We start from the raw sequence: 14272 nt of genomic DNA on the forward strand, positions 1-14272 counted from the left end.
AGAAGACCTAAACACACATTTCTCCAAAGAAGATATACAGACTGCCAACAAACACATGAAAGAATGCTCAACATCACTAATCATTAGAGAAATGCAAATCAAAACTACAATGAGATATCATCTCACACCAGTCAGAATGGCCATCATCAAAAAATCTAGAAACAATAAATGCTGGAGAAGCTGTGGAGAAAAGGGAACACTCTTGCACTGCTGGTGGGAATGTGAATTGGTACAGCCGCTATGGAGAACGGTATGGAGGTTCCTTAAAAAACTACAAATAGAACTACCATATGACCCAGCAATCCCACTACTGGGCATATTCCCTAAGAAAACCATAATTCAAAAAGAGTCATGTACCAAAATGTTCATTGCAGCTCTATTTACAATAGTCCGGAGATGGAAACAACCTAAGTGTCCATCATCGGATGAACGGATAAAGAAGATGTGGCACATATATACAATGGAATATTACTCAGCCATAAAAAGAAATGAAATTGAGCTATTTGTAATGAGGTGGATGGACCTAGAGTCTGTCATACAGAGTGAAGTAAGTCAGAAAGAGAAAGACAAATACCGTATGCTAACACATATATATGGAATCTAAGAAGAAGAAAAAATAGGTCATGAAGAACCTAGGGGTAAGATGGGAATAAAGACGCAGACCTACTAGAGCATGGACTTGAGGATATGGGGAGGGGGAAGGGTAAGTTGTGACAAAGCGAGAGAGTGGCATGGACATATATACACTACCAAATGTAAAATAGATAGCTAGGGGGAAGCAGCCGCATAGCACAGGGAGATCAGCTCAGTGGTTTGTGACCACCTGGAGGGGTGGGATAGGGAGGGTGGGAGGGAGACACAAGAGGGAAGAGATATGGGAACATATGTATATGTATAACTGATTCATTTTGTTATAAAGCAGAAATTAACACACCATTGTAAAGCAATTATACTCCAATAAAGATGTAAAAAATAAAAAATGAAAAATAAAAATACTTTTTTAAAGAGAAAAAAATTAAAATTTTTAGACTACATAAAAAAAAGCGCTGGAGAGGGTGTGGAGAAAAGGGAACCCTCCTATACCGCTGGTGGGAATGTAAATTGATACAGCCACTATGGAGAACAGTATGGGGGTTCCTTAAAAAACTAAAAATAGAACTACCATATGACCCAGCAATTCCACTACTGGGCATATACCCTGAGAAAACCATATTTTGAAAAGATACATGCACCCCAGTGTTCACTGCAGTGCTATTTACAATAACCAAGACATGGAAGCAACCTAAATATCCATCAACAGATGAATGGATAAAGAAGATGTGGTGCATATATACAATGGAATATTACTCAGCCATAAGAAAGAGTGAAATAATGCCATTTGCAACAATATGGATGGACCTAGAGATTATCATAGTAGGTGAAGTCAGAGAAAGAGAAAGACAAACACCATATGCTATCACTTATATGTGGAATCTAAAAAATGATACAGATGAACTTATTTACAAACCAGAAACATACTCACAGACTTAGAAAACAAACTTATGGTTACCAAAGGGGAAAGGTGGGGGGTGAGGAATAAATTAGGAGGTTGGGATTAACATATATACATTACTATATATAAAATGGATAATCAACAAGGACCTACTGTATAGCACAGGGAACTCTACTCAATACTCTGTAATAACCTATATGGGAAAAGAATCTGAAAAAGAATAGATATATGTATAACTAAATCATCTCGTTGTACACCTGGAATTAACACATTTTAAATCACCTATACTGCAATATAAAATAAAAATTAAAAAAACAAAATGAAAATAAATAAATTAAAAAAGAATAAAAGCTCTTTTACAATCATTACCCTGATGCTGGGTACCCAGAAGATGTCCAATAAATACTGGTTAAGATAAATGACAAGAGCAACACTCCCCTGTAAACCTGCCACTTCACCCTCCCAAAATAAAAGGATTAACCCTTGGCCTGTTATTCAAGTCAGTACCATCCCTCATCACCAATTCCAACCATATTTCCCAAGGTGCCTCCTTACACCTCTACATTTCCAGACAAATTGAAATATTTGCAGTTTTTTGCAGAGGTCTCATGTTTTCCTTCCTGCGTGCCTTTGAAGGCCCTGGAATGCTCTTCCACTATCTGTTGTCCAAATCCTACCCTCTTGAAGACCCATCTCCAAAGTTAGCTCCTATATAATGCTTTCTTTGAACTTCCCCACAGAAGTCATTATTCCTCTGGTTCACCTGTGTCATCTATAACATCCCACCTTGTATGTACTGTTACTTTTTTGTTAAGTACCTACTATTGGTCTGTACATTCAGCTAATATTTATCGAACACCTACTATACTTTGGGCCTGTGCTAGGGGTTAACGATGCTGCAATGAATAGACAAACACTGTTTCTGACGACATGGATGTTACGGTCTAGTAAAGGATGACCAAAATTACACTAATTATATAAGAAGTTACTCACAGTTATGAGAAGTGTACCAAAAAAAGAAATGTAGGAATTACTACAGGATACGATAAAGGTATCAGACACAGCTGGACTCTGCCACATAAGGGCATGATTTAGGATTAATCACTTTAAATTACAATTCACTATGTGCCAGTTTTTAACAATGCAGACCTGGGAACGCTTAAGGCTTAAATAAAATATGTAATGCCATTACCTGACCTACAGTCGACCCTCAATAAATAAATGTTAGTTCTTATTCCCAGCAGCTGTGCCCATCTGGAGAGAAACTGTGTTTGATTAGCCTTTGGATCCTAATTCTCTAGCTCTTGGTCTGCCAAAAGATATGAGCCCAATAAACAATTCAGAAATAAGGAGAACAGAGAAGGAAAAAAAAAACTGTAATAAGAACACCCAGCATTTGCATCAGGAGTCTCCCCGAGATGTGGAGTACCACTGTTTCCATTTTACAGGTGAAGTAGCTGAGGCTGGGGGGAGAAAACGGGGCTCAACAATATGATTACATGGAAGTCCCAGCTCCGAGGCATCTCCTGGTCTGTCTTTCTCTTTCTGGACTCTACAACTCTAGCCCAGAAACCCGGACAAGTGCCGCTGCTCCTCCCACAAGGCTTTGCAGCACCGCGGAGAACTCTGGGATACAAATGAATAAACAAATCCAAGGCAAGGGCGAGACCTGGGCCCGAGAAACTCCGCCCTAAGCCCGCCAAGTACCTTCTTCATCCCTTTTGTGTGCTTACCTTTCTTGGGGTTCCCGCTCTCGGGCGCCTCACTAACACCCGCAAAGGCGGGAAACAGCGCCATGACCACAGGCCGCACCGCCTTTTCACTCCGCAAAAATGGCGGAGGGAAGCCGAGGCCGGTAGTTAAGGCCCTTTGCGGTCGCTGTGCACTCTGGGAAGTGTAGTTTTCCCGTCGGTCCTTTGGCCTGGACCCCAACCGCGGGGGCGGGGCGGAATGAAAGGGGCGGAAGGGACCACTTTGAAGTAATTAGTACCGTCAGGCTTCTGTGAGAACCAGAAAATGCTGAGACTGCAGGTGCAACTGTTCAGAGCACAAAGTTCAAGGAAGTTGGGATTCTGATTACACCCCTGAGTTCTCACCATGGCTTCCTAACTGAGTCAAATCAAACTCCCTAAGCTTCAGGGGTTTTTTTGTGGTTTTTTTGCGGTACGCGGGCCTCTCACTGTTGTGGCCTCTCCCGTTGCGGAGTACAGGCTCCGGACGCGCAGGCTCAGCGGCCATGGCTCACGGGCCCAGCCGCTCCGCGGCATGTGGGATCTTCCCGGACCGGGGCACGAACCCGTGTCCCCTGCATCGGCAGGCGGACTCTCAACCACCGCGCCACCAGGGAAGCCCTAAGCTTCAGTTCTGATGAAATAAAAATTTGTATTTTAAGACAAGATAAAAATTTAAACAAAAATTTTCTCTGCCCATTTGTACCTCCTCCCTCTCATCTAGTGTGCATTGTGTATCTGCATTATGCATTAACCAGACCTCCCCAATGGCAGAAATACCTGCTCAACCATAAAGATCAATGTTTCTTTTTCCGGTGCCAGCTGGGTAATTCCTCAGAAGATAACATTCCTTTCTCAATCCTGTAAGGGGTCACCTATGACCCACCACTCACCCTGTATGTGTAGGCAGCTTTGGTGAACTTTATGTACAATGCCAATATGTCATTTCCCTTAAAGATAGTGATTGGTGCAGAACAGACTGGTCAGACGACCTGGGGAGAATACTGGGCCACACCTTATGGAAGTTCTTGGCTTAAATACATATTTATGAACTTCATGTTACTAGCTATATTACTTGTTTTCTGTCTATTCTATAAGCTTATTGTTTCTTGCATTACCAAATGTGTGACTGAGTCTCAGATAAAATTAATGATGAATAGATGCCTTGAAGTGATTGATCAAATACATAGTTCTATAAGATCAATGACTGTAATAGTGTAACTCTAGATACAGGAAAAAGCAACAAGAGGCAACCATTTCCTGGACCATAGAAGACTAGTAAGACAGGCAGTCCAGAGGCTTTTGGTTACTGTTAAAGGGGCCTAGTCCAGTAACAGTACCTTGAGGGGCCTATCAATGAAATCTTTGCTTGACCTGCAAATGAGCATTCCTGGCACCTTGGGACAAAGTGGTCACGAAATGCCTCCCAAACCTTGGTCAAAATTAAGACCAAAAGGGAGGGGATTGTAAAATAAAGAATGTCACCCACCATCCAGTTCTACAAGAATCAAGTCACTAGCCACTGCAGTCACTGAAAGGAATCCCTGAACGGCATTCAGGGCAAGCATCAGGATGAGGCACTTTGTGCCCTGGGAGAACTGATAGAACTGGCCCTCAGATAGTTAGATATTTTCAGGTGAAAATTTTATGAACCCATTTTCCTGCACCTTCCAATACTTAGAAAAGCACTAAAACCATTAACTAAGATATCTTTTCCTCCCAAATAGCAGTAACCTTCTATCAAGATGAGAGTTTGCATGTAACCCTTCACCAAAATCACATACATTCTGGCCTCCTACTTATCTCTTCAGAACAGTTCTCAGAGCTGTCTGGGAGATTGTCTCCTGTATTATAATCCTCAGTTTGGCTCAAACAAAACTTTCCATTTCTTTCTTAGATTGACAATTGATTAATTTTTTTGTGTGGACAGTTTCTTCTGCAAAATGTTTTGAAGGTTAAATTAGCATAGAGGTAAAGTGCTTAGGCTTGTGCCTGGCTCGTAGAAAGCACTTAATACAAGTTAGCTATTATGTGAGTTGTGACTGCAAGTCTGACTCAAAGCCTTGTGAAATATCCAAACTTCAATCAATTTCTCATTTTAAATATTTTAGAAATACAAAAGAATTCAAGGTCCTCTCAAGTTCAAAGGTCTTTGTTGGTTAGAAAATATATTTACCCACTTATGAAGTATTCTTGACTTTAAAAAAATTGAATCTGAATCTAATGAAGACAGCTACCAGAAATATATGGGTAAAGGAACAATTTAAAGAGCTCATACCACCTAGAAGCAATCAGCCAAATTCGGAGTGTAGGAAATTATAGAAAACAACCCAGTTTCTTCAACGAATCAACATCTTTAAGGGGGCGGGAGATTGAAATAGATTAAAAGATTTTAGAGATATATCAACCAAATGCAATATACGGCCTCATTATGATTCTGGTTGGAAGAATTGTAAAAATTCTTTTTTTGAGACAGGTGGAGAAATTAGAAGTCGGCAGAATATTAGATGACATCAGATAATTCTTATTAATTCTGTTAGATGTACTAATGTACTAATGGCACTGAGGTTACTTTTTAAAAGTTCTTATATATCAGAGATATATAGTGAAGTATTTGCATGTGAAAATAAATAAATGAAAATATATCTGGGGGGCGGTGGAGTCCCGGGGAGTTCAAAGATCTTTAGTTAGGAAACAGATTAAGAGTGGGAGATGCAAATCAAGTCAAAGGATGGATGGACTCTTGTGAAAGTTGCAGACCTGTGTGAGAATTAGGTTGTGTGCGTCCAAAATGAGCACCCTTCAAGTTTTGAAGGCCTCTACACAGTGCTTACAAAAAGAGACTTAGTATGACGATATGAGCAGCAAAAGTCTGCAACTTTCAGGTTCTACCAAAATCTCTGGCTCTAAGTTCCCTCAGCTAATCGGGGCAGCTTCTGCCTCCCTTAGCAGACCCCCCTGGCTGCCGCCTTCCCCACTGCTTCGTATCCTTCCATTCCAGAAGAGCAACTAATGTGGAAGGGTTAGGAGAATCAGGGCCATAATAGTAACGTTTTTGTCATAAGAAGGAATCTGGGCATATTAGATATTTTCTGTACTACAGATGGGGAAGAGAATTTGGCTTAAGAGACGCCTTATAAGCACAATTTAAAAGTATGTAATCGAGTAACTGCTTTAGACTCCTGATTTTAAGTCGAAATCTTATGAAGTTTAGGCAAAGTTTCAGACCATCGAATAATTTAAAGTTTACCATACTTTTAGGTATAATTGATTACCTTTGTAAAAATTAATACTTGAAGAAGATTGATGTATTATCAGGTAACTGAAATACCCAAAGAGGAAATAAAACGTATTACATTTATAAATTTATATAAGATGCATAAATGCTAAGCCAAGGTCAGCAAACTTTTTCTTAAAGGGCCAGATAGTAAATATTTTAGGTTTTGTGGGCCAGAGGGTCTGTGCCACAACTACTCAATTTTGCCACTGTATTGGGAAAGCAGCCAGAGATAATAAATGTTAAATGAATGGACATGGCTGTGTTCTAATAAAACTTTGTTTACAAAAACAAGTGGTGAGCCCAGAGGCCATCATTTGCCAATCCCAAAGAGGCCTGTATTACATTGGGAAGTGTTTCATTAGCTACCTTTATAAACTGAAGCAAACATTATTCAAGATCCCTAAAACTTATTGCTAAAATAACAAATGAAATATGTAATCTGAACTTGAACATTTAAGAACATTATTCTTCAATTAAAATATTTATTCCTTTATATCCAACAACAAGTTTTCAGGAAATGAAAGCACAAAGGAACATCATAAACACCACCAGGGGATACAATCAGCAAAATCCTGATTGTGGGAAACCGTGTGGAACAAACTACCTGCTTGCTTTCTTTCTCTTTCTCTCTCTTTCTCTCTTGGCTGTGTTGGGTCTTCGTTGCTGTGCGCGGGCTTTCTCTATTTGCCGTGAGGGGGGCTACTCTGTGTTGCAATGCGCAGGTTTCTCATTGCGGTGGCTTCTCTTGTTGCGGAGCACAGGCTCTAGGCACACGGGCTTCAGTAGTTGTGGCTTGTGGGCTCTAGAGTGCAGGCTCAATAGTTGAGGCACAGGGGCTTAGTTGCTCTGCAGCATATGGGATCTTCCCAGACCAGGGCTCGAACCTGTGTCCCCTGCATTGACAGGTGGATTCTTAACCACTGTGCCACCAGGGAAGCCCCCTGCTTTCTTCAACAAATAAAGTGCAAGGGAAAAAAATAAAGCAAGGAGCCAAATGGAGACGTGTTAAAAGAGACTTGAGAGGCATATTGACCAATAGTAATGCACAGATCTTGTTTGGATTCTGATTCAAACATACTGTATATGTAAAATGATGACATTTACAAAACAGCTGAGAATGTGAACACTGGCTGGATATTTGATAAAATTAAGGAATTATTGTTCAAACTTTATAGACATGATAAATGTGTTATGGTTATATATATTTTTAAAGAGTCCATATCTTTTAGAAATACACGCTGAACTATTTACAAGTAAAATGGTATATGCCTAGGATTTGCTTCAAATATGGGAGGGAATTAACTGGTGAAGGTATGGTTGAAACAACACTGGCCCTGAGTTGATAATGATTAAAGTTGGGTAATGTGAACATGGGGGTTCATACACTATTTTGGCCTTTTTTGTTAAGTATATTGAAATGTTTCATAATACAACATTTTAATTTTAATTTTAATTTTAATTTATTTATTTATTTATTTGCGGTACACGGGCCTCTCACTGTTGTGGCCTCTCCCGTTGCGGAGCACAGGCTCCAGACGCACAGGCTTAGCAGCCATGGCTCACAGGCCCAGCCACTCCGCGTCATGTGGGATCTTCCTGGACCGGGGCACGAACCCGTGTCCCCTGCATCAGCAGGCAGACTCTCAATCACTGCGCCACCAGGGAAGCCCAATACAACATTTTTAAACTGGAAATTTAAAAGCTTATTTTTTAAAAAACATAGCAGTGAAAAGGAACAAACTACTGATATACAGAGGGACATGAATGAATCTCAAAATCTATGCTGGGTAAGAAAAGCCAGACACAGAAGAGTATTTACTGTATGACTCTGTTGATATAAAATTCTAGAAAATGCAAATTAATATATAGTGACAGAAAGTGGATCAGTGGCTTCCTGGCTCTGGGAGTAGAAGGAGGGATATTCTGTGGTGCAAGGAGAATCTCTTGGGAGTGATGAAAATGTTCTGTATCTTGATTGTGGTGGTCATGGTTTCATAGATGTGAACCATCTGGTTCTTTTAAAAGCTTAGGAACACACTAAGGTTTTGAATTTGTTGTTTCAATAAACTGAACACTAATCTTTTAAACCAGGGATCACCAAACTTTCTGAAAAGTGTCACATAGTAAATATTTTAGACATAGCAGGACATACGGTCTCTGTGGCAACTACACTGAAATCTGAATTTCAAAAATTTTCACGTCACAAAATATTATTCCCCTTTCTATTTTTTCCAACATTTATAAATGTAAAAACATTCTCAACTCATGGGCCATGCAAATCAGTGTGAGCCGATTTGACCCACGGCCATAGTTCACTGGACCCTTACAAACTTTTTATCATTAGACAAAAATGAAAGTAAACTTTTGAATAGTCTTTTCTGCACAGGAAAAACCACCCCGGAGAGCGTGAAACTAACTCACTTAACTATTATTATTATTATCACTATTATTTTACCCTATAGACTGGGTATTTCCAGTGCCTTTGGCAGGGATTTCTTGGAATAAACCAACAATGTTTTCAAATTATGATTTGGTTTTGCATGGAGCTTGACTAAAGGAAAAGAATGCACTGCTCAACTACTTGTAAATGTTGCTATTCTTTGGAGTAGAGATTACTCACTCTAAATTGATAACTTGCTGTTCTAGCATCTGTCACACTTTCTAATGTACTCTCATTTAGCCTGTCTCACAGACCTTGATCACCTTTGGACACCAACAAGAGTGAATCTTTCCTCCAAAGCTGGGAGGAAAAGATGTGGGGCAGGGGGGTTGTGCAGGAGAGATATATGAAAAGGGGCTGTATTTTAGTTGCAGAAGAGTTGGATGAGAGTAGTTATGCAATCTTGATCTCAGTAAAGTGGGCAGTCAGACTGGCCATGAAGAATGAAAAAGACGTGGGCATGAGGTAGGGGCTGAAAACCATAGAAAACAGCCTTTAAACAATGTCATAGAAGACACCACATGAACAAAAGGATTGCCAGGAGGCAGTTAGACACCAAGTAGGTAGGTGTAGGTACTCGGTACTTGTTTGTTGCCAAAATAGCACCTACATAATTCCCATTTACTTTTGGAGAAGGATATTATAGAAAAAAGAATAGGTAGTGGACACCTTTTGTTTTGCTTAATTAGCACCCTCTTTTCTGAATCCACAGGGTGGTCGTGTTAGTACAATGTGGCCTTACTGTCCTGGCCCCATCTGATTGGTCAGGGTAAGGATGTGACCCAACTTGGCCACGTCTTTAGTTGGTCAGTGTTCAACCCAGCTCTGACCCAATCCAGGCCAAGCAAAGTTCTTTCCCAGGAATGTTGGAGCTAGAACTGAGAAAGAGAAAGCTGGTCTCTCTTTGTATGTCTGGACTGCAAGATATAATAGCCCAGGAGCTGGTGGACGAGTAGAGGACACCTGCTTGTAGAGAGAGAAGGATGAAAGCAGATGTGAGTTGGAGAAGAGGGGTACGGAACTCTAATTCTAGTTGTCCCTGGAGCCTCGGGTCTATGCTTGGATTCTGGAAAACAGCCCAATATCCCTTTCATGTATCCCTCATTTCAGTTAAACAGATTCCAGTTGACTTTCTGTCACTCACAACCAGGAGTCCTATATGATACAGAATGAATGAGTGAATGAATGAATAAATGACAACATCTCTACACTCAAGGTCATAATCCCAGAGCCTAGAGGTGTTCCAGTTAGTTTCAATGATGATGAGACTTTTAAACTGGTATAAACGTTAATAAAGGGAAACCTCACTAAAATGGATTTGGGAGGCTAGAAGCAGGAGAGCTCTCATGCACATACCACTCAGTCTCAATTACAGGAAGAACTGTCGATTACAGACCCCAATAGAAGAATCACGGAAAAGAAGGAACCATCAATTACAGGTCCCAACAGGAAAAGATGTACATTGCATCTCCTACATGAAATCCAATACCCCAGCAATTCAGCCAATGAGAAACCATCATTACCCCAAACTCTCACTTTCTCTAATGGACTTTCATTCAAAACAACCCCTCCGGGCTTCCCTGGTGGCGCAGTGGTTAGGAGTCTGCCTGCTAATGCAGGGGACACGGGTTTGAGCCCTGGTCGGGGAAGATCCCACGTGCTGTGGAGCATCTGGGCCCGTGCGCCACAACTACTGAAGCCCGCGTGCCCAGAGCCCGTGCTCTGCAACAAGAGGCCACCACTCTGAGAAGCCCATGCACCGCAACAATGAGTAGCCCCCGCTCTCAGCAACTAGAGAAAACCCGCGTGCAGCAGCGAAGACCCAGTGCAGCCAAAAATTAAATAAACGAATAAATAAATTTATTTTAAAAAAAACTACCCTCCCAATGTGCTCCTTTTTCCCTATAAAATAATGTTCTTCTCCTTTGTTTATTGGACTTGCCTATGGCTTTTGCTATAGCTTGTTTGTCCCGAATTGCAATTCCTCCACTATCCTGGAATAAACATATTTGCTGGTTGAATAACTGACTTTTATTTTTAAGGTCAACATTGGCCTATGAAGAACATGTAAAAGCAAACTCTTTTCATCTTAAGAAGAAAGGAATCTTCACCCACTAACTCAGGCAAACTGGAGAAACAGGTCTATCAACTCATTCAATCTTAAGGAATTTTCTGGTAGTCCCTATGAAGTAAAAGAAAGAAAATGTGCCTTTGGAAACCAGAGATATCAACAAGGAAATAAAAGAGCCTGAGCCATTTCATTGCTGTGATCTGCTTTCCCTTTTTTTTTTTTTTTAAGAGGAAGAAGGGATGGCATGTCTTATGTAGGAATGCCTTAATACGTGGACACAATCCCAAGCAATTGTCCTTCAGTCATGGCTAAAGTGGCCTATTTATGCCTAATCGCAGTTCACATACTCAAGAATCTGTCAGAAATATGTAAAGTTTTGAGAAGTTGTGCAGAAATTATGGAAGAATGTCAGCAACAACGCTTGGTAATGATGTTAGCGTTTAGGAGAGTCTCTAGGAGGAAACTCAGGTTTACTCTTCTATAAGGAGGGTTATGTGGTCAGGCTGAGGGCATTACCTAAGAGCTTTGGATAAAAGGGGTTATAACCAGAGTTTTAAAAGGTTAAATGAATTTTCTTGTGTAGCTTACTCTTAAACTAGCCTTTCTTCCCAAAATGCCCTGAATTGTCAGTCTCTGTTATGATTAGAGCTCTTCCAGAAAGTGATATGTTTTCTAAGTTATACTGAAAATGAAAGGGATCCGTGAAAAAACATAAGCCTTTTATTTTTTTAAGTAATTTTTAACAAGCAAATAGTTAAATCCCCACTAGTCAGGCTGCCTTTCTTTGACTAGGAAAGTGACATTTTTAAGAACTGGTTGGTCCCAGTTTCCATTCAAAAAACTCCTCCTTTATCCTACTGGCTTTTCTCTCCCTGGTGATTCTCCTGGCTTGTGGCAGCATGTCTTTTAAGTATGGGGCAAGCGTGGCTGGTTTATCTCCTCCCCTTCTTATTCCCATCTTTGCCTCTCTTTTCACTGTCTCCTCTCATTGCCAAAAAGAAAAAAATGTGCATTTCTTTCACCTGTAAATTTACAGTTGCAAATGAAAGTATCTAAATTAAATTGGTTTCACCTTGTGCCCACCTATTTAGGAGTACAGAGAGGAATTATCCCCTCCTACCATTTTAAGCATGCAATACATGCTTGATACAAAAAAAAAAAAAAAAAGTTTTAAACACTGGAAAGTATAAAGAAGATGGGGAATAATTGCCCATATTTTCATTACCCACAGACAAATACTATTTTGGGGTATTTCTACAGAGGCCTTTTCTTTCTTTCTTTTATGTTTTTTTGGGGTCTTAGTTTATGGGTATATTTTTTCATCATAATTGTGATTACTTTTCCCCCTAATATTCTATAGAAGTATTTCTCGGTTTTACTACAAACCTCATAAATATGCATTAGATGCATAATATTTCATCCAGTGAAATATTCTACGTAACCACTTCCTACTTCTAGATATTTCGCAAACCTTACTTCTTCTGTCATCTCATCAGTGTTACCCGTGAGTTTTCCAAAACATGAATGGCCGGGCAGGATTGTCAGCAACAAGATCTTAAGTGGTAGCTCATCCACCGGTAGCCAAGAAAGGATGTTTGTAATGAGGAACTGCCACAGTGCTGGAGCATGAAGGGTGAGGTGGCAAACATGGCAGCAAAAAAGGGCAAGAGGACACTTTCTAAAAAGACAAATATAACTTCAAATAATGTAGGCAAAACTCCATGAAACATTCACTCGGCAGTCCCTACATTACGTGCCAACAGGACATACAGACATCTCAACAAACAAAGTGCAAAGATAATCTATAAACAAACAAGGAGTACTAGCAGCACTGGGGAGGTGGGGATTAACTCTGCCTGGGAGGGCTCCACCGAGGTGGAACTGCTCACCTAGGTCTTGACAAATAAGAAGGAGTTCCCTGGCTAGACAAAGGAGAAAACGCATGTAGACAGAGGAAATAGCATGTGCAGAAGTCCAGTTTCTAAAACAGCAAGGTGTGTTCGAGGACTCTCAACCAGGGCTATGTAGCTGCAGTGAAGTGAGAGAAGCTGGGGTCACGTCTTGAAGAACCCTGATGCCCTGTGTTGTACAGTAAAGAATTTGTCTGGTCCTTGTGTCTAGTCCTATCTCAGTGGTAAACACTAAATACTTGTCATTTACTGAGTCATCCTTTGTTGTTCATGGTGGCCCCTGACCACACCTGTGTTTATGCTAATGAGATGACTTTCCAGCATGACTGTCATGACTTAGACCAGTCATGCTGGAAAGATCAACCAAGTGATTAGAGGGTTGGGGCTTTGAGCCAGCCAACCTCTAGGGAGTGGAAGGAAGCTGGAGACTGAGTTCAATCACATGGCTGATAATTCAATCAATCATATCTATGTAATGAAACCCCAGTAAAACTCGAGACCCCAAGACTCCAGTGAGCTTCCTGGTCGACAAATACATCAAATGTGCAAGGAGGAGGGTGCATCCTGAGTCTACTAGGAAAGTGCACAGAAGCTCTACATCTGGCTGGTCCTGATTTGCATCCTTTATAATAAAACTATAGTTGTAAGTATAGTACTTTCTTGAGAGTTTTATGAGTTGTTCTAGGTGGTTGAGGGCACCCTGAATTTGTAGCCAGTTGGTCAGAAGTGCAGGTAGGCTGGGGGACCCTGAACTTGTGACTGGCATCTGAAGGACAGCAGTCTTACCAGGGACAGTGCCCTCAACCTGTAAGTCTGTGCAAACTTCAGGTGATCTGCATAGGAATCACACTGCAAGGTTGCATCCTGGGAAGAAATTTGGACCTAATTTTGAAGGATTTTAAAGTAAAGGGACATCACATATTTGTGTCTTAGGAAAATCACTCTGTGCAGTATGAAGAGTGGATTAGACAGGGAAAAATATGAAGGGAGGGCTTTATGGATTGATGGGAATCAGGCAGGAGCAATAAACTAGGCCAACATACAGCAATCAGGAGTGAAGATGAATTACCAAAAATCTCTGAAATAAGTGTGTGAAGCAGCAGATCAAAGAGCAGCATCCCCTGGGGTTGGCTCTGCAAGAATGTGCCCAACCTATCATGGAATGAAGATAGCAGTTTATTGGAAACATCACTTTCGATTATCACAAGCTAAAAGATTTGATTCTTTTAAAAAAGTAAAAAGGTGCATTTTTCTTTTGAGTCTTTAGGAAGAGTTTAAAGATACAGAATAATACAATGAATGATTAGGTGCTTACCCCTGCCCCCAATTAGCACATGTAAATATTCTCT

General features: G+C 40.6%; 1 protein-coding gene and 1 long non-coding RNA gene across 3 annotated transcripts in view; both read right to left on the reverse strand.

The window, feature by feature from the left end:
• Positions 1 to 3318, reverse strand: part of NRDE2 (NRDE-2, necessary for RNA interference, domain containing) — a 48678-nt gene extending 45360 nt beyond the window's left edge. For both annotated transcript variants that reach the window (XM_082617004.1, XM_082617005.1), the window contains exon 1: positions 3226 to 3318. In XM_082617004.1, the coding sequence (XP_082473130.1) occupies positions 3226 to 3289 (64 nt within the window). In that variant the 5' untranslated portion in view covers positions 3290 to 3318. The remainder of the gene's footprint in view (positions 1 to 3225) is intronic.
• LOC309802031 overlaps positions 1 to 14272 on the reverse strand; it is a 622798-nt gene that overhangs the window by 574934 nt on the left and 33592 nt on the right. The gene's annotated exons all lie outside the window — the stretch shown is intronic.

Source organism: Mesoplodon mirus, assembly GCF_964341445.2.
Source record: "Mesoplodon mirus genome assembly, chromosome: 4".
Taxonomy (NCBI): Eukaryota; Metazoa; Chordata; class Mammalia; order Artiodactyla; family Ziphiidae; genus Mesoplodon; species Mesoplodon mirus.